Source organism: Acipenser ruthenus, chromosome 15, assembly GCF_902713425.1.
Source record: "Acipenser ruthenus chromosome 15, fAciRut3.2 maternal haplotype, whole genome shotgun sequence".
Classification (NCBI taxonomy): domain Eukaryota; kingdom Metazoa; phylum Chordata; class Actinopteri; order Acipenseriformes; family Acipenseridae; genus Acipenser; species Acipenser ruthenus.
Genome location: NC_081203.1, coordinates 35613427 through 35634680, shown reverse-complemented (window position 1 = coordinate 35634680; position 21254 = coordinate 35613427). Strand labels below are relative to the sequence as shown.

The following is a 21254-nucleotide window of genomic DNA, read 5'->3' as shown; positions in this document are numbered from 1 at the left end:
TTTGCTTGGTTTCAAGCACACATCCCACTGCTGAAGGTGAAGCTTGCTGTTCTCGTGATTCCTGCTCACCTGTCTGATCATCAGCTAACCTGTTACACAAGCCTCTGTGAATAGCAAAGCTGGCTCAATTTATCACAGTCTGACAATCATTAATCACAGGGAATATGAACCCTTCCCTGCTTTAAAACCACATTGAAACAGAAAGATTTCCTGATTCGAGCAGAAGCTGGCAGATCTCAGAGACGCTGTATTCAATGGAACTGGAGATAAAGCATGAATGTCACTTTTTAAATTGTATTTATATAGTTATTTATTTAGGGTTAGTCTATTCACAAAGGCACTAATCACATTATTTATATAGTTATTTATTTAGGGTTAGTCTATTCACAAAGGCACTAATCACATTATTTATATAGTTATTTAGTTAGTTTGAATCTGTTCACAAAGGTATTAATCATGTTATTTATTGATGTATTTTCTCAGTTTTAGTTGATATTTTGCTGCACACAGTTAAGATGAGACCCACAGACAGATTCCTGCTGGTTTTCTCCTCTGATTAAGCAGATGGGTAAAAAGACACTGGTACCCCAGCTTGAAGCGTGTTTAACGCAATCACTGAACGTAATGAACAGAGGGCTATCTATCTAGGAATATTGATCCCTCCTCATTCACTTTCACCACACAGGGGAACAAGAGGCAGTTTTGTGTCAATAGAATGAAGGGAAATCAGCAGATTCAAGGAAGCCATCGAGAGGCAGGCTGCTCAGAATTCACTAGACTGTTTGTAAACCAATCAAACGATTGCAAGCGGGTTTTAATGAGTGAAATGAACAGCACACACCCAACTGAATCACCTACCATTATTATTTATTATTTATTTCTTAGCAGACGCCCTTATCCAGGGCGACTTACAATTGTTACAAGATATCACATTATACATTATTTCACATTATACAGATGTCACATTATTTTACATACAATTCCCCATTTATACAGTTGGGTTTTTACTGGAGCAATCTAGGTAAAGTACCTTGCTCAAGGGTACAACAGCAGTGTCCCCCACTGGGGATTGAACCCACAACCCTCTGGTCAAGAGTCCAGAGCCCTAACCACTACTCCACACTGCTACCATGCAACATGAAGCAGCTGAAGGACTCAGGACACAGAGTGGATGAGTGGGGAATGCAATCTGTATGTAAAACATACTGCGCTGGATTCTCACAGCTTTTTACTCCAAATCGGCATTAGCACACACTTCTTTACTTGAAACTTTTCAGAGTTTCAATCCTCTATACTGCATACACAGAGTTTCAATCCTCTATACTGCATGCAGTTTCAATCCTCTATACTGCATGCAGTTTCAATCCTCTATACTGCATGCAGTTTCAATCCTCTATACTGCATGGAGTTTCAATCCTCTATACTGCATGCAGTTTCAATCCTCTATACTGCATGCAGTTTCAATCCTCTATACTGCATGCAGAGTTTCAATCCTCTATACTGCATGCAGAGTTTCAATCCTCTATACTGCATGCAGTTTCAATCCTCTATACTGCATGCAGTTTCAATCCTCTATACTGCATGCAGAGTTTCAATCCTCTATACTGCATGCAGTTTCAATCCTCTATACTACATGCAGTTTCAATCCTCTATACTGCATGCAGTTTCAATCCTCTATACTGCATGCAGAGTTTCAATCCTCTATACTGCATGCAGAGTTTCAATCCTCTATACTGCATGCCCAGAGTTTCTTTGCATTTTCATTCCAGTTCCAATAATAGGCTCCTGGATGCACCGTGGTGTTTAAGAACAGGTCAGACTCTTTGAAAAACAAAATGAAGAGCAGCTGGAATCTGAAGCTGTGAATCGGATAGTCACTGGAGACCCTGAGCACTGCCTCAAAATACAGGATAATAACTAACAGTGACAATGACAACAGTGGCATTTCATTTTCTGCATTTCCTCACTCATTTTATATTGACACTACTCAAGCGTTTATTTTTAGTTCTTCCAACCTTGAAGGTTGAGTCACACAGTCTAGTTACGCACTTTGTGAAAGCAATGACCGTTTCAGCAGTAATAAAACACCCACGCACACACACACACACACACACACACTCATGTGGCACATGTCTGCCATGCATTATTTCTTACTAATATAAAGCTGAAGTGATGCAGAATGATAAAACTCCCAAACCTGGAAACTGCTGCACATGATTCCTGCAGAAAAAAAGCTGTGTAGCCGTATGAACACTAGAAACACTGAAGACAGTGTGATATGTATCACTGTGCAATAATTCATACTCCTATATATAGCGCTGTAACAGTGAGTCGAGGGCTGCAGTTTTACATGATGGCTAATGTTGCCCTCAGCAAGCAGTGTTTGTTGTGGCTTCTTCCACATAGCAACCAGCCTTCTCTAAATGTAAAAATGAAAGCTCATTGAATATGTGCTGCTAAATGTTTAAACCACAGCAGGTTCTCTGTAAACAGATAAGCATGTTAATCTCTGTGTTTTCATCTGTTTTTATTGCTTCGCTCGCTGTTTCACATCATTACGTGGCATCACTGTCATTTATCAGTATAATAGAGGACCTTGCTTTGAAAGGCCTGCCATGGGTTACAGTCCTGAGCACAGTTACAAAAATAGCCTGTAATCCTGTGGCAGTAAAAGGACATTAGCATGGATATATCCAGCAGTGACATCACTGCTATACAGAGGAAGATACATCGGACTCCTGAATGAAACAGAACGCTCACCTCACTCTTCATTTAAAGACAGTTTAAGTAAAAGAGTAGTGAAATTATTCTTTAAAAAAATATATATATATTTATCTCCTTGCTGCAGGGTTTGCTTTTTCCGAAAGGGCCTGTAGTCTATATGTCCAATAATAAATATGTTTCTCAGGTTACTGTGTCCAGACTAACTTGCCACAGCTTGCTTTAGACATTCAGACACAAGGTATAACTTTGCAGCGTGAGCTGCTGTTTGTGTGTCGTCCTGAAGCAGTGGCAGCTGGTATTCCCTGCTTATCAAACTCAGCTAAAGCCGCTGATGGGATTACAGCCCAGGATAGATTTACAACATTTTTCTTTTTCTCTCTCAAAAACCACCTGCTTAACGTTCCAGTATTAAAGTACCCACTGTGAAGACGCATTGCCCTTTTGTTATCTTCAAGATATTGCCTTGCTTTTGTATTCCTACACAGAGCAGGCATGCAAGCTGTTCACCTGTCATGCCAGACCCGAGTAATGCAAACCCTTGATTAGTTTACATGATTACACCTGTGTGTGCGCTGGGCTGCCTGGACGTGGCTCTGTGTTGCATTCGAATGTGCTTCCTATTTCTAAGGTTTATATGCACCAGTACTAAATGAGAAATCTGAAGAAAGTCTTACTGTAAGCAGAGTCTTACTGTACTGGAAATACAGCACAGAAAAGGGGAGTCTGTTGGTATAAACAGCACATACACTCCTGCCTTTAATTGAAGCAACTCACTACCTACCAGCTCAAATAAAATGCTTCTTATGATAACAAAACAGCTCTTTTTTTCAGTTTGCATAGGGCATAATAAATTAGCTTTTCAATTGAATTCAATGCATTCATCTGTCCATTGCACAAGATCCCACCCCCGTCCACACAACCCGTCGATCACACGCCAGCTCTAGGTAAAGGTATCACAGGGATATCAATAAGCAGCAATGACCTGCAGTACCAGCCTCTGGAGTTGCAAGATGATCGCTCTGAACCGGCTCCTCTGGAATGGGCTTCATGTTCATCCCAGCGATGCTGGCCAGGGCAGGGACACCATTCTCCAGGTCTGCTGAGCTGTGCATGTGTGCTGCTGAGATCTCCAGACTGTGCCCAGGTTACCGTGCTGCACTCAGTTCACAGCAAGCCGCTGGTGGACACTGCTGTGCTGAGTAGCGCTCCTCTGCCACAGCGCAGCAGGGATCTGGTGATGTCATTAAGAAGGAGATTAAGAGCTGTAAGCCATCTCAAGCTGCAAAGGCGGCAGCTTCTTGAAATAATATTGGATTTGACCTTGTGTCCGTTCTGATATGTGGCTCAGTACAGGGGTTATTTTATGCATTGGAAGTTCACATATAAAATGTGTCATGAGCTCAATACAAACATCATGTTAAATGTATAATAGATGGACTCCACCTGTCTCTGGAAAGCAGTGTCTTTGTAATTAGTAACAGGTGGAATGCATCATCAGGTAGCTGACGGATTGGGTCAGATTGTATTCACACAGCACTGCAAAGTCACAAGCTGCTTTTCTAGTTCACCCTGTGTGTTTGTATTTCAGTAAGTCTCTCTTGACGGTCTACCAAGCACTACACAATCCAGAGCTGCAGAATCCAGCCCCCCCCCCCACCCAGCCTCATCACTCCTCACTGTGCCCTGGGGTTCACAGCTGGGTGCACACACCCATCTCATGTTACATGAATAGAGCATGCTGTTAAGATAACAGTTTCAGAAGCTGAAGTACCAGCAGTTACAGTCACCACGGTACAGGAATCATCACACTACTGGTGATGGTTGAAATGATTGAAAGATGTAAATGTGTTTGATAGCAATGCGGGCTGGCTTATCATTCTTCCCATTAACGCTGCTCTATTGAAATATTCATTACATAAGACAGACAAAAGGGAAGCTCATGATGCTGTGCTGTAAAGCAACATTATCACAGCTCAAGTGATTCTTTAGCTAGTAATTCTAGAACTCATACAGAGCAGAGACATTTCCACACCAATAAAGACCCAGTGTGCTACAGTCCCCATTCAACCCATTGTAAAATGCTGCCGAAGGGGCACTGAAGGTATTTCAGTTTAGGGTGTGCGATATTAAAAAGTGATTTGCACCCTGCAATCTCAGACAGGCAGTCAGTTAACACTGGCCTCGCTCTGCATTCACGTGGTGCCTTTCTAATTCATGTCCAATCTTATTACAATGAGCCCAGGCAGCCCAGCTGGAGGCTTTTACCATCTCTCCAGGGGCAGAATATCCAGGATGACATCACTGCACTAACTCAACATGAAAGTCCTTAATCTCCTTAATGAAAAACAAACAGCATCGGTGTCTCCAAAGGCATTTCTACTCTTTGAAAGGGTTTTGCACATTCAACAACAACAAGTAGCACAGGGCAGTACATTTTAGTTCTTTATATCACAGCACTGCATTGCTACACAATGACAAGGTCACTGCTGAGAGAACGCACAGCCGTGACTTACACGTTTTCAGGCGAGACTTTTACTGGAGCTGCAGAGTTCAGGAGCACATTTAGTGTGCATATACATAGCACTTACACAGTAAATACAGGTGTGCTTACACATCATTACAATGTTATTATGCAGAGTTATAATGGACTTAACGTGTACATATTTATACATCATACATGTAAGTACACATATCCTTTAGAGTTAGGGTTAGGGTTAGAGTTAGGGTTAGGGTTAGGGTTAGGGTTAGGGTTAGGGTTAGGGTTAGGGTTAGGGTTAGGTTTAGGTTTAGAGTTAGGGTTAGGTTTAGGTTTAGAGTTAGGGTTAGGGTAAGAGTTCATTGTAACTAGTTATCGTATATGGTGGCTCTCAACTGAGGAGCTCTCAACTGAGACGCAGTCTGGATGGATTCTCTGCAATGCTTTTCCCCATTGGGCACTTCAAAATACTCAGCTCTAAAAATGTTACAGCCCACACTGCAGTGTGTACAGATTTCCTCAGGGTTCATTTCAGAATCAATACTGAGAGCTCTTTATTGTCAGCAAAGAACTGTCACCTCCCATCACAGGATCCATCTGTCTCAGTTACAAGACGTTACATCCGCAGGCTCTATTCTTCTTAATATGATAAGCTTAGCGTCTGATTTACAAGCCATTGTGATGGAAACTCCTGCGCTAGAGGTCCCATTGTGTGTTTTATACTTCAGCCAGTCACCAGTTCTTAATGCAAGGGTACAGACTGGACCAGAAATGACAGTTTACAAAGAAACCCATCTGCAGTGTAACGATAGCTGTGGTGGAGAACCCTTCACGCTGTGAGACCATGCAGGGTGAAGTGGTATATCTGCAGTGTAACGATAGCTGTGGTGGAGAACCCTTCACGCTGTGAGACCATGCAGGGTGAAGTGGTATATCTGCAGTGTAACGATAGCTGTGGTGCAGAACCCTTCACGCTGTGAGACCATGCAGGGTGAAGTGGTATATCTGCAGAGTACGATAGTTGTGGTGCAGAACCCTTCACGCTGTGAGACCATGCAGGGTGAAGTGGTATATCTGCAGTGTAAAGATAGCTGTGGTGCAGAACCCTTCACGCTGTGAGACCATGCAGGGTGAAGTGGTATATCTGCAGTGTAATGATAGCTGTGGTGCAGAACCCTTCACGCTGTGAGACCATGCAGGATGAAGTGGTATATCTGCAGTGTAATGATAGCTGTGGTGCAGAACCCTTCACGCTGTGAGACCATGCAGGGTGAAGTGGTATATCTGCAGTGTACGATAGCTGTGGTGGAGAACCCTTCACGCTGTGAGACCATGCAGGGTGAAGTGGTATATCTGCAGTGTAATGATAGCTGTGGTGGAGAACCCTTCACGCTGTGAGACCATGCAGGATGAAGTGGTATATCTGCAGTGTAATGATAGCTGTGGTGCAGAACCCTTCACGCTGTGAGACCATGCAGGGTGAAGTGGTATATCTGCAGTGTACGATAGTTGTGGTGCAGAACCCTTCACGCTGTGAGACCATGCAGGATGAAGTGGTATATCTGCAGTGTAATGATAGCTGTGGTGCAGAACCCTTCACGTTGTGAGACCATGCAGGGTGAAGTGGTATATCTGCAGTGTAATGATAGCTGTGGTGGAGAACCCTTCACGCTGTGAGACCATGCAGGATGAAGTGGTATATCTGCAGTGTAACGATAGCTGTGGTGCAGAACCCTTCACGCTGTGAGACCATGCAGGGTGAAGTGGTATATCTGCAGTGTAATGATAGCTGTGGTGCAGAACCCTTCACGTTGTGAGACCATGCAGGGTGAAGTGGTATATCTGCAGTGTAATGATAGCTGTGGTGCAGAACCCTTCACGTTGTGAGACCATGCAGGGTGAAGTGGCATATCTGCAGTGTAATGATAGCTGTGGTGCAGAACCCTTCACGCTGTGAGACCATGCAGGGTGAAGTGGTATATCTGCAGTGTAATGATAGCTGTGGTGCAGAACCCTTCACGCTGTGAGACCATGCAGGGTGAAGTGGCATTTCAGGTGTGTCTGTCAGGATGCTGAGACCTGGCTTCTCCACAAGACAATCAGTCCACAGCTGTACACATGTAAGCTACATACAACACATCTTCAAAATGTCTTCATATCCACTTACAGTGGTAATGCAAGCCTATGGCATTTCGATTAGATTTCAGAACACTGCAGCTCACTATAGAAAATGCAATTTGATCGCTGCCTCGTACTTCTCTGAGAATCTCAATTCAATGCATTCTGTCTTTGTATGATGTTTGCAACCAGTCCGAGAGGTTCAAAGTGCTGTGGCTCCCAGACTGGGTTTTAACCAACATTCCCAGGCACTGAGTCTCCAGTAACGAGCATCACGCAGCGCCACAGAGTGGTGTTTCATCTCCCAGCTGTGTCACCGAGGACAGGTAGGTGCAGCCCTGCAGACTGAGGTTCCTCCCTATTAGAGTGAAGCAACTCAGCGCCCAATTTATTCCAATGACAGGCGGTGGGTCCTGATTAATGCAATTCCATTAACAGTAACCAGAGCTCCCTGCTCAACAACTACGTTAATTAGAACAAGCATCAGCCATGCATGCTGTATCTTAATGAGCTACATCAGTTGTCGTTATTAGTTTCACTTATTGGTTTTAAATCCTGGCTGCTCAGCACCTGGAATTAATTCCAAAGGGCTGCAAGGTTTCGGTGAACACACTGGCATTGCTTTGTTATGAAGTGTTTTCTTCCCGGTCTCTTCGGGAATGCCTGTCTCAGAGAGCGCATGACTCACGGGCGCCTCACCTCACTCACAGTGAATTAACTTGAAGCCTTCCTGATGGCAGCGCATCAGCAGGCTGCAAAGCCATTCAGCCGTGCCTGGCTAGCAGAGAGCAGGCAAGCCCAGTTTGTGCACTCAACGGTTCCCTCATTTTAGAAATCAGTTCTGTATCTCTTGGGGGGGTCTAATTACCCGAGAGTCTCATCAGAATCGCACATGCACTGTACTGCTCCTCCTCCTGCCATTACAGCACGGCCCTTATAACAGTTCACCAAGGTCAACGTCACAGTATTATTGCACTTTACTGTCCACTGCTCAAGTCTGCACCCTGCTTTACAATGTTATTTCAGTTTCATCTATCATTGCATTAACTCTTTGCACTTTTTCATTTGTGTAAATCTTTTTGCATGTTATTACCCTAAACCTAACCCTTTTCTGATACAATTGTGTACTTACATATATCGTGCAAAAAGATTTTCACATGAAGTACATTGTAACTATGCATAATAACATTGTAATGATGTGTAAGCACACGTGTATTTACTAAGTAACTACAATGTAAATACACAGTAATTTGAGACACTTAATGTGAAGTGTTATCGAGTGCAGGAATGAGTAGATTCACAGCGACACCTAGTGGGGTTTAACCTGAAATATGCAAGGATGCAACCGTATGAAAACTGGAGCGAAGCTGCAGGGATCACAGTATCACACGACAACTACTGATCAGTCAAGCTGGTGACTGACGGAGGAAGAAGACGGCTGCAGAGGTATGTAGAAAAAAAAGGTATAAAAAATGTATGCATTAAGTGCATTGTAACTATGCATAATAACATTGTAATGATGTGTAAGTAGAGATGTATTTACTAAGTAACTGCTATGTGAATACACAGTAATCAGAGACACTTCATGGAAAGTGTTACCGGATTGTATTACCAGCTCGTGAGACCTCACCGATATTCAAAGACATTGTGCTGCAATCAATAACTCATCCTCAAGGCTGGGATCTGGTGCAGTGCGTTCAGTGAGCGAATGATACTGAAACAGCTTTTTAATCACAAGCCTTAAGCATATTTTAAAGCAGTCAATCATAATAGCAAAATGTCCCCTTTGAACATTAGAGACAGAGCCAGTCAGCAGAGCTCCTGTAGACCCACTTCATGAGAAGCAGCAGATGCACTTACAGACTGTCCCAGGATGCACAGTGTTTGTGAATACTGGAATGGGGCCGTGGGAAATGAGTTATAACAAAACAAATGAGCTAGCAAAAGAGCGCTGCCTGCAGCCTTTACAGGTGGCTGTTTATACAGTTTATAACAGACAGCTCCCATAATCGCAATGAGCACCTACCTTCACTCGAAAAGCCAGAAGACAAAGTAGCACTGCTCGATCACTGATTGGCTGGTACTGCACGCACAGAACACAAAGTAGCACTGCTCGATCACTGATTGGCTGGTACTGCACGCACAGAACACAAAGTAGCACTGCTCGATCACTGATTGGCTGGTACTGCACGCACAGAACACAAAGTAGCACTGCTCGATCACTGATTGGCTGGTACTGCACGCACAGAACACAAAGTAGCACTGCTCGATCACTCATTGGCTGGTACTGCACGCACAGAACACAAAGTAGTACTGCTCGATCACTGATTGGCTGGTACTGCACGCACAGAACACAAAGTAGCACTGCTCGATCACTGATTGGCTGACAAGGACTCCAGTGATCAATGTGTGTCCCACTCTCTGGCACACCAGACTACAGCAATGTAATAACATGGGTTTAGGAGCCACTGTCTAATTAAAAACTTCAATCCGCTGCAGAATAGAAAATGTTCTCCCATACAACAGCACTAGAAAATAATCGATGTGCATGCGTGCCCCTGCAGCCATTACTGAAGGATTACAAGCTTTCTGGTGCCTTCTATTTATAGACAAAGGGTTATATTTAGTGCATTTATTGCCATGTCACAGTGTGTGTGTCATCTGAGGAGCACATAAAATAACACAACCCCCCCCCCAGTTATACAGTGTAGGGATATACACTACATGAATATATACTGCTGCCTGCACCCTATGGAATTATCATGGGATAAGCCAGCAGCGTGAGCCAGGAACAGCACACACAAGTACAGGATGAAGCAGTAAATAGAAATCTGACACTTACCCCCAATCAGCCCCTCGCAGTCTGACATCATGTGAAACTAATTAATACAATTTAAAAAAAATGTAAAGTTCTTTTCAGAAACCACAGGGAAAGTCAGCCTAAAGCCACCGTCTTCAAAATAATACAAATAACTAACTGTGCCGAGTGTCAACCCTAAACACTTCCAGCTGGAGATCTGTACACGTCTGACCCACCCACAGAGTTCCAGCAACTCGCTACAGCCCACTTCTGATTGCAAAGAAAGCACTTCAGTGCCAGAAGGACAAGCCTCGATTGGCTGATAAATGTGTTTGCTTCCCTCCCCTTCCCTGTGTTCCCAGCCGAGGTCACACAGCCATATCAGCCTGCTGTTTAATTAATAATGAGAGGCTTTCCTTCCTGCCAAGGACGAGCTGAAAGGAACAAATGATACAGGCAGCGAGTGGAGGGACGCTACGAAACAGCCAAGCCTCCACCTGGAAACACTAATAATAGTAATAATAATAATAATAATAATAATAATAATACTGATAATAATAATAATAGTTTTGTATTTTGTGATATATACAGTCTGCATTTTCCCACCACTCGCTGCCTGTATCAGTTGTCCCTTTCAGCTCGTCCTTGGCAGGAAGGAAATAGGTTAGTGTTTGGGTTTGGGGTTGGGGGTGGGTGCAGGGGTAGGGGTAGGGTTAAGGTTAGGGTTTGGGTTTGGGGGTGGGGGTAGGGTTGGGGTTAAGGTTAGGGTTTGGGTTTGGGGGTGGGGGTAGGATTGGGGTTAAGGTTAGGGTTTTTGGTAAGGGTTGTGGTTGTGGGTAGAGTTACAGTTGGGGGTACGGTAGGCATCTGAGAATCTTCTCCACAAGAAGGACCTCCCCACAGCTTTCTCTCTACACACTCCTCTGCGTCTGCTACAATGATTGTTCAAGATTTTGAGTGGGGACATTTTTAAACCATGCAGCTTTTAGATTTGCTCTTTAAGAAAATGCGAGTGCCTCTATCTTAACCCTGCCCTGGTCTTACTGCAGTCAGGTGACACAGCTAGTATTGTTAACCCTGCCCTGGTCTTACTGCAGTCAGGTGACACAGCTAGTATTGTTAACCCTGCCCTGGTCTTACTGCAGTCAGGTGACACAGCTAGTATTGCTAACCCTGCCCTTGCAGTCAGGTGACACAGCAAGTATTGCTAACCCTGCCCTTGCAGTCAGGTGACACAGCTAGTATTGCTAACCCTGCCCTTGCAGTCAGGTGACACAGCTAGTATTGCTGACCCTGCCCTTGCAGTCAGGTGACACAGCTAGTATTGCTAACCCTGCCCTTGCAGTCAGGTGACACAGCTAGTATTGCTAACCCTGCCCTGGTCTTACTGCAGTCAGGTGACACAGCTAGTATTGCTAACCCTGCCCTGGTCTTACTGCAGTCAGGTGACACAGCTAGTATTGCTAACCCTGCCCTGGTCTTACTGCAGTCAGGTGACACAGCTAGTATTGCTAACCCTGCCCTGGTCTTACTGCAGTCAGGTGACACAGCTAGTATTGCTAACCCTGCCCTGGTCTTACTGCAGTCAGGTGACACAGCTAGTATTGCTGACCCTGCCCTTGCAGTCAGGTGACACAGCTAGTATTGCTAACCCTGCCCTTGCAGTCAGGTGACACAGCTAGTATTGCTAACCCTGCCCTTGCAGTCAGGTGACACAGCTAGTATTGCTGCCAATCATTATTCCACAGGGTTAGCAAGTCCTGCACATGATTATTTCAGCTCTGACATTATTAGCTGCAGGAATATGGCTAATCTGTCATGTGAACGGAACAGTCCCTCACATGTTACAAGCTGCAGATCCGGCTCTAAAGACACCTGCATGCACACACACACACACACACTGACTAGAATGAATGCAGTTTCTCCATCCTGTACCAGACATCTGCTTTGTGCACTTTTTATATTTGCAGCAGCTTGCATTATAACTGCCTGCTGATTTAATGAGGTGCATTTTTTCATTTTCATTCAACAATGAGGACTGCTCGTTGTACTGCTAGAGTATCTACGCTGCAGATCAATGGAATAGCGGGCGGCAGGTATGTAAAGTCTTTATTTCAAACAAAATACTAAAGCACCGCCACGCTTTACCATTCAAGGACCGGAGCGGTAATGTTTTAAAAGCGGTGCATCTGGTGCCATCTAGTGTTCACCGGTAGGAATACACCTCATTATTATTATTATTATTATTTATTTCTTAGCAGACGCCCTTATCCAGGGCGACTTACAATTGTTACAGGATATCACATTATACATTATTTCACATTATACAGATATCACATTATTTTACATACAATTACCCATTTATACAGTTGGGTTTTTACTGGAGCAATCTAGGTAAAGTACCTTGCTCAAGGGTACAACAGCAGTGTCCTCACTGGGGATTGAACCCACAACCCTCCGGTCAAGAGTCCAGAGCCCTAACCACTACTCCACACTGCTGCCCCATCATAAATGTACACACGTCACAATAGAATGGTTACACCCACGTCTCCTTCAATTTACAAAGCAGCTGCTTTAGCAGTTTGAATACAATGTAAACTTTAAATGACGTTAAGATTGTCTTCCCTTACACTACATGGCACATATAGCGACGAAATGCCCCTTTCTTTCCTTACAATACAATGCAGACGTAACGATGAATATTGTAATATGGAAAATTAACTTTTTAGTAAAGTTTGCTCAGCTCCATAACATCATATTTGTCACGAATGACAAAAACCACACAGTAATTGGGACTGTTTATAAAGAGATAGCGTGCTGCGCTTGGCAACGTCGTTCTTATTTTTAAAATACATTTTCAAAGAAAAACGTAATTTAAAGAAAGTGCACGAATCTACAATCGAAATACGGTCAGAACAAATCACAATACACGTGCAGGTAATTCAATTTCATTACCCTGATTTGCCACTTGGGTGCGCCACGTCACCAAGTTTTCAATGAAGTGCTTCCAAGCTCTGGCGGTTCAGCTCCAGCGCCCAGGCAGATACAGTTCAGACTGGCTAGATCAGCCAAAGCGTCTCAATAGAACTCCAGCAGCCGTTTGTTTTGCTGGTAATTCATTGCTGGGCGCTACAATGAGTTTCCACTTACTAATATAAAGACAGGTAGGCTTGCCTACATCGCACTTGTCTTTAAAAACTAACAGTCATCTGAAGACATTTGCTCTTTAATGGTACCTGTTATTGTGCAGCGATGGTAAATGATTAAGGGTCACAATCCTGCGTAGTGTGAAACCACGTACCTGGGTCATACCCGGGTTAACCCGGGTCCCAGCGACCCACCTCAGGATGTGGGTCGACACGCTTTGACCCGGGTTGCTGTTTCTACTCGCTTGTTTTACAGTTCTTAACAATTCCAGCTCTTTTCAAAACACTCTCTGCTCTGCATTGCTGAAGCTCAATAGCTGTTAAAACTCACTACTCGGGAATGTTATTCCAATCTCCCAGTCCTGCTACTACAAACAAAACAGCTCATTCTGACACATTCTGCAAACCAGGCATACATTTCCTCATCTGGTTGAGATTAAGCTGTACTCAGTCTCAGACTGTTCCAGAAAAGCCTTTGCACTTTTGCCCCTGTGATGAACGATCATAAAACATTTTGCCTGCGTTTTTCCTCCTCTTTGTAACCTGAATGAATTGTGAATGTCCGTCCACAGAGAAGAAAACATTCATTTTCTCTAATGATGCCCAGTTTATCATCGCGTCTCTGTGTGCTGCCCGCGGCTGTCACAATCAGTCTCATTAGGGGCACGACTGGACTCCTTTAGCAGACATGAGCTTGGGATCTGAATGCTTTCAGGCTCAATGTGTGCCTGTTGAGCTGTATGCTAATGCTGCTGCTGGAGCTCCAGGTGGCTGTCACCCTACCTGCACACTGCCCTTTATCTCGGGTCCCTCCAGGAAAGTAATAACCGGAGTTCACAATTCTTAACAGTTGTGTGCGTGTCAGCAGCTCTGTGGCTGTGCTGTAGTTTGCTCCAGTTAGTTTAGTGATTGCTTAATCTTTACCTAATAATGCTGCAACCCCCCTGCATGTCACAGTGTAAATGTGCAGCAGGGCAGTAAGTAGCCAGCAGTGTAATTGTCATTAATGATGCCAAACAGCAGGCTCTTGCATTGAGTGGGCCAGTGCTTCCAGCAGCCTCCTCCACACTGCCCAGCAGGGGCGCAGAGGCCGTGCTGCTCTCTCATTCTCATCAATTCATTTCCTCCAGCACATATACCCTACAGCCCTGGTGCTGAATGCAGAGCATGATGAGAAACTCCGATTAACATGGAAATGCAGGGGGTCTCCACCCCACAATCAAACAAAGGTCCTGCCCTAAAACTGACAGGGAGACCCCAGCGTGTGTGCTTCCACTCAGCTCAGCGATGGCCGTCACTGCAGTATTCAGTAACCCTCTTTAGGACAGCTCTCCATGCTATTTATTAATGTGTGTGTATATATTGTATTATTGCAGTTTCAAATCAAGGACCGTGGAGAGGGTTCAAACCCGTACCCCTTTCAGATGGACACTGGAGTGAAGCCCTGGTCAGACAGCAGACATGCCATGTCCAGCAGCATCAGGGGTTAAAGTGCTCTGGCACTGAGAGCTGCACAGCTTCGTTCCTCCTCACTGCCCACGCTCAGGTAACATGTGTGACGGGAGCCTGAAATCAATCGCATTTCACAGACCAGAACAAGTCTGGGGCTGGTGAACCGTGAAGCCTTTAGAAAAGAGCTGTCAGCAAGCAGAGAATACCATGCTGACAGCATCCCATATGTGAGGCTGGAAATCCACACCCCTTCTGCACAGTGAAATAGTGACTCTTTCAAAATCCACATCCCTTCTGCACACTGAAATAGTGACTCTTTTGAATTCCACATCCCTTCTGCACACTGAAATAGTGACTCTTTCAAAATCCACATCCCTTCTGCACAGTGAAATAGTGACTCTTTTGAATTCCACATCCCTTCTGCACAGTGAAATAGTGACTCTTGAATTCCACATCCCTTCTGCACAGTGAAATAGTGACTCTTGAATTCCATATCCCTTCTTCACAGTGAAATAGTGACTCTTTTGAATTCCATATCCCTTCTTCACAGTGAAATAGTGACTCTTTCAAAATCCACATCCCTTCTGCACAGTGAAATAGTGACTCTTTTGAATTCCACATCCCTTCTGCACACTGAAATAGTGACTCTTTTGAATTCCATATCCCTTCTGCACAGTGAAATAGTGACTCTTGAATTCCACATCCCTTCTTCACAGTGACATTTCTAGTGCTTTGTTTTATTTTGGGTCCTCAGATTTGCATGTTCATATTGAATTGCGATTATATAACATTACAATTCTACAATCCTGCAACACACTGAGACTCATGTGCAGTCAAACACTGTAGCATATAAAAGCAGGGAAAATCTCAAGCATTTTAACTTCAATATTAACCTCTATGCAGATAAAGACCTATAGCAGGGCTATATTAACCTCTATGCAGATAATGGCGCTTTGCAAGGCTGTATTAACTTCAATATTAACCTCTATGCAGATAAAGGCGCATTGCAAGGCTGTATTAACTTCAATATTAACCTCTATGCAGATAAAGGCGCATTGCAAGGCTGTATTAACTTCAGTATTAACCTCTATGCAGATAAAGGCGCATTGCAAGGCTGTATTAACTTCAGTATTAACCTCTATGCAGATAAAGGCGCATTGCAAGGCTGTATTAACTTCAATATTAACCTCTATGCAGATAAAGGCGCATTGCAAGGCTGTATTAACTTCAGTATTAACCTCTATGCAGATAAAGGCGCATTGCAAGGCTGTTTTGATTTCTGTTACTCTGTTGAAAATATGACCCAAAGCAGCCTGACAGTAAAGCTCCCTGAAAGTGCGCTCTGTAAGACCATTAACACGGTAGAAGAGGGGCTCGTTGACAGAGTGTTTTTTTAAGCAATAAAGAGAGAGTTTACGGGGTAGAAAAACTCCTCTGATTTCGAGGCGATCTGATCACAATCCACAGCCTTCATCTCCGGTTAGCTGAAAGCATTTGGTTATGCAGATCCCTGGTTTTGTATTTGTATTAATGTCTCTAAATGATTTTATCTGGGTGATTTCTGGTTACAGCAGCTTATTAAAATGGATTGGAGCTGAAGCAGCCACAGAGCTGTAGTTCTGAATGACTGACTCAGCAGAAACGGTACCTTTCATGTCTGGAGCAGAAGACTGGTGATTAGGATCAGCTGCCTTGGAAACTGAGAGAAACTGTTATGAAAGTAAAAAAAAAAAAATACTAAGTGCTCTGAGTTTGATGAAAAGTGTGCGCATCTTTAATCCCGCTCAGCACTTTAAAGGCTGTGGATCTGACAGGCATTCATTTCAAATAGGGATCACTGCAAAGGGGCCTAGGGCCAAGAACGGCTCCCTCTTCCATCAGCCTATTCAGAGGGAAATGTTAAGAAAAGCTGGATCACAAGGTTCAATCCAATTTAATATAAATATATATATATATATGTGTATACTTTATAAGGTGTCCCTTCATACTGCAGAATCGGTTATAAAGCACCACTGACCCGGTTCCTATTTGCCATTACAGTAGCACTTTCATACTCGTTATAATGTGAAAACAAATAGCATGATCTTGTAACTGTGGCTCCTGACTACAGTGTCATAAAGGTGGAGCACCCTCTCTATATATATATATAAAAAATGTATAGATAGATAGATAGATAGATAGATAGATAGATAGATAGATAGATAGATAGATAGATAGATAGATAGATAGATAGGTAGATAGATAGATAGATATATAGATAGATAGATAGGTAGATAGATAGATAGATATATAGATAGATAGATAGATAGATAGATCATGTGCTTCTTTGTTTCTGCAGGCAGCTCATGTGTTCTTTACTTTAATGGGGCTCTTTCACTGCCAATACCACACACATTGGAAGTGCTGGCAGGGTCTGTGTTTCAGCAGAAGCAGCATTCATTCCCTGACTCGGAGTAGCATGCGCTAATGTTGCTATGATTAAAGGGTTTTGAGCACAGTGCTGAGGTGGTGGGAACATCAAGGTGTTGGTCTGTGTCCCGGTGATTCAGTCAGACTCTAGACAAGTGCTGACAGCCTCAAGTACTGAGCAGTTGAAACAAATCTGTCAATAGATGCACAGCCAAAGAGGAGCATACCTGTACCAGACTCCGAGAGAATGGCAAAACTGAGCAACTGAGTGTTTCTGACATGAAAAAATAAAGAGGTATGCACTGTCATTGAAAGCCATGTCTTTAATCATTCATTAATCTAATTAACAAGTAACACATTCAGACAGTTGAATGAGTGATGGGTTCACTGTAACAGCAGGGTGTCAGTCCTCAATAGGCATTGCTGAGAGGATTGAAGAGCTTCGTGGAGGCACGGGGGAGGGGAGGCATGCTCCACTAAACCTCTGTTTCCAAGGCTTGCTATTTCACAGGTACTACTGCAAAAAAAATACTGTGAGGATTCCCAGTCAAGGAGCTATGCACAGGGTTCAAAAAACAGCTAAATATGGGTGAGGCTCGTGATCGGAAAGTGAGCTGAGGCTGAATAAGCAACACTGGGAAAGCACACAACACAGTAAGCCTTGGTTCCTACTTAATCAAAATGAGGCTTCAAACAAAAAGTCCTGAAGCAAAACATTCCTAATGGTCCTTAACGTTTTGTTGGTACCCTGAGTTGGGTGTGAATCAAATTCAGAAAGTCATAAAGGCCCTGGTGAAACAACAGAAACACACGCTTCTAATTATCAGAGTCGAGTTCTCTGAGGAGAATAAAACACCTTTACACTGTTTATATATGAAACAAGAATGCCGGGAATGTGGATGTCCTAGTGTCTGTTATTAATGTGAAATACACTGCAAAGGTACCAGTACGTCATTGCATTGCAGATATAAGCATATCATTATAAAAGACCCACTGTAGCTGTTCAGTTATCAACATCTATATACAGTAGACAATAACGTGGACACATATGTGTGCTGTGTCAGGGTCTGTGATACAAAGAGTGAAAGAGGACGTACACTCTCAGCTTGGTTAGAGGTAGCTACTGAGCACTTATAAGCATATTGTAAGTCATTAAATCTAAATAAAATGACAGATGAAAAGCTGTCATTGACATTCTGAGTGTGAGATCTATACTCTCCGCAGTGTAGTTGCTGCTGATAGGTTCCAGTGGGGACATGACTTCTAATGAGCTGGTGCTAGTTCCTCTTCAGGTATGTGTTCAGATCCCTATGGCTGTCCGCATGGCTGTATGTCTCATTATCCAGTCCTTACAGAAGGTACTTAGCCTTGGTAGATGTGTGTGTTTTATGCCTTATCTCTCTCTGTTTAATTTGACCCAGCAGTGGCAATTCCTTGCATGGATTTAAATTATCACCTGAGCAGGTGCCCGCAGTGCGTTAAACCCCAGCTAAGCTCTTCCTGGAGCCCTGTAAACTTTCTGCAGGCTTCCCTGGGGTCTCACTGACATCTGACACTTTGAAGTGAAACTCTGTGTTTACTAAAGAGATTTCCGGTGCCTTTGCACTGAGAGACTCACTCCCCTCGGTCTGCACAGACCAGGCCTCCCCCATGTTCCATTCTGCTCCACCTTCTTTCTAGCCTCGACTGAGGAGTTAAAACTAACCTCAGAAAAATCACAGTGTGTTCCTGGGTTTGCTCTGAAGTCTGAACCTCTTTCACAAGTGCATGTAGAAAAGCGCGTGCAGCAGAAACAAGGCACGAAAGGGCTTTGCCATGTTTGCTCATGGTTTTGGGACAAAAAGGGGTTATGCAGAGGGAAAGCATGGGAAACTAAACATCAAAATGTAGTTTTTCTAGGGATTGTTCTCCTGTATCTGTTATTGTAAACAAGAAGTTGTGAGGTGAGAGCCGTTTGCACCCCAGTTGCAGTGTCTCCCAGGTGGCTATTTGATTACCATTCTAATAAACATTTATTACTAACCAGGTAATGATTTCACAGAGCAATTAACCTAATTACACAGGGGAAGACAATGCTCTGAGTGATTGCTTTAACTACTTTACCATCTTCATTAATGCAGTACACAAGTCTTTATTTTGCTATGTGTAATACATGCATAAACACTTCTTCTGAAGCGTCCCTGAGTGAAATACAGCTTCATGAGTCAAGCCAGGAGCCAAACACACTTTCAGTGCTTAAACAAACGCAATCAAATACATTCAAATAAAAATGAAGACATGCTGCCTCAGCGCTCTGATGAGTGACCATGCTGTCTACAGCGCTCTGATGAGTGACCATGCTGCCTGCAGCACTCTGACGAGTGACCATGCTGCCTCAGCGCTCTGATGAGTGACCATGCTGTCTACAGCACTCTGACGAGTGACCATGCTGCCTCAGTGCTCTGATGAGTGACCATGCTGTCTACAGCGCTCTGATGAGTGACCATGCTGTCTACAGCGCTCTGATGAGTGACCATGCTGTCTACAGCGCTCTGATGAGTGACCATGCTGTCTACAGCGCTCTGATGAGTGACCATGCTGTCTACAGCGCTCTGATGAGTGACCATGCTGTCTACAGCGCTCTGATGAGTGACCATGCTGTCTACAGCACTCTGATGAGTGACCATGCTGTCTACAGCGCTCTGATGAGTGACCATGCTGTCTACAGCGCTCTGATGAGTGACCATGCTGTCTACAGTGCTCTGATGAGTGACCATGCTGCCTACAGCGCTCTGATGAGTGACCATGCTGTCTACAGCGCTCTGATGAGTGACCATGCTGTCTACAGCGCTCTGATGAGTGACCATGCTGTCTACAGCGCTCTGATGAGTGACCATGCTGTCTACAGCACTCTGATGAGTGACCATGCTGCCTACAGCGCTCTGACGAGTGACCATGCTGAACCCTGTCCTGCATTTTAAAAACACTAGATGTGCATGTTACATCAATAGCAAGCCTTGTTTATAAAAGTTTGCTGCTGTACTTTTGCGTGGTATTTTTGCAGTTTTCCCATGGTTACACAATGCATTTACTATAGCTTACCTTAGTTTGCCATGTTGATGAATATGATTTACCATGCCACACGTTTCTTTACAATGCTCACACTGCGATACTATTACTATGCTAAACCTCTAAGGTGGAATTTTTGAAAGCAGCTGAAATCTCAGTTTTCCTGTGTGGGAGCCCGGAGCGACTGGGGTTGGTTTGGTTGTCTCTGGGTAATGGGTCTGAAGACAGCTTGTTAGCACGTTTACAAGCAGGAGTTAATTGCAGCTGTAATGTGGACGTGTCTCAATTACACCAACTTCTGAGCTCACTTCGAGGCCAGGAGGAAACCTGATGAGGTCACGTGCGTTGTATAGGAGACCCATCCCAGCTTTGCAAAATACAAAAGGTTTCCAGTATTCATTTTAATACTGGCCTAATTGAACCGGGCTATACCAATAACAGATTGACCTGACACACACACACACACACACACACACACATGCACAACATAGGCACACACACACACACACATGCACAACATAGATACACACAACACACACACACACATGCACAACATAGATACACACAACACACACATCATAGAAACACACGCACGCATTCTTTACACACCCTGACTCCTTCATGACAAAGAAGCTCTTGTGACCAGGAATGCATCAGGAAAATCTCTGTTTAAATATAACCATACACTTTTATTTTTGGAACGTTTTGTTGCATGCAGTCAAATTTATGAAGGTATTAAGATGTGTTTTAACCAGCACCCCTCATGCGATACAGCACAAGAATATGCCGAAAGCTTTCCCTATTCCTGCTTGAAGAAAAAAAGAGCATCAAACGAAGGGCATTCCTAGTGTTTAGAAACGGAAGATCAGGAATGTAATGGACTGTTGAACAGCCGTGTTGGAAACGTCTTTCTGAGCCCAGTAAAGAATAAAGCATGTTGACTGAGGATTTTCAAGACCTGCTACCCTTGCTGAAGTGAACAGTAGCCTCTCAGCAGCTATCAGCCTTTCAATCTTTGATGGAAGTCTTGAGCCTGTCTTCCACAGTAGTGGAGCCTGATGGATCATGTCTCCTCTTCAAA

The 21254-nt window shown here is 43.8% G+C and overlaps 1 protein-coding gene across 6 annotated transcripts in view; it reads right to left on the bottom strand.

The window, feature by feature from the left end:
* LOC117422295 (echinoderm microtubule-associated protein-like 1) overlaps positions 1 to 10375 on the bottom strand; it is a 55711-nt gene extending 45336 nt beyond the window's left edge. For 2 of the 6 annotated variants that reach the window (XM_058988098.1, XM_058988100.1), the window contains exon 1: positions 3707 to 3955. In XM_058988098.1, the coding sequence (XP_058844081.1) occupies positions 3707 to 3836 (130 nt within the window). In that variant the 5' untranslated portion in view covers positions 3837 to 3955. Of the gene's footprint in view, positions 1 to 3706; positions 3956 to 10160 lie in introns of those variants that run through there. The other 4 variants (XM_058988105.1, XM_058988103.1, XM_058988104.1 and 1 more) reach the window with 3 other exon arrangements.
* Between the last annotated feature and the right edge of the window lie 10879 nt (positions 10376 to 21254).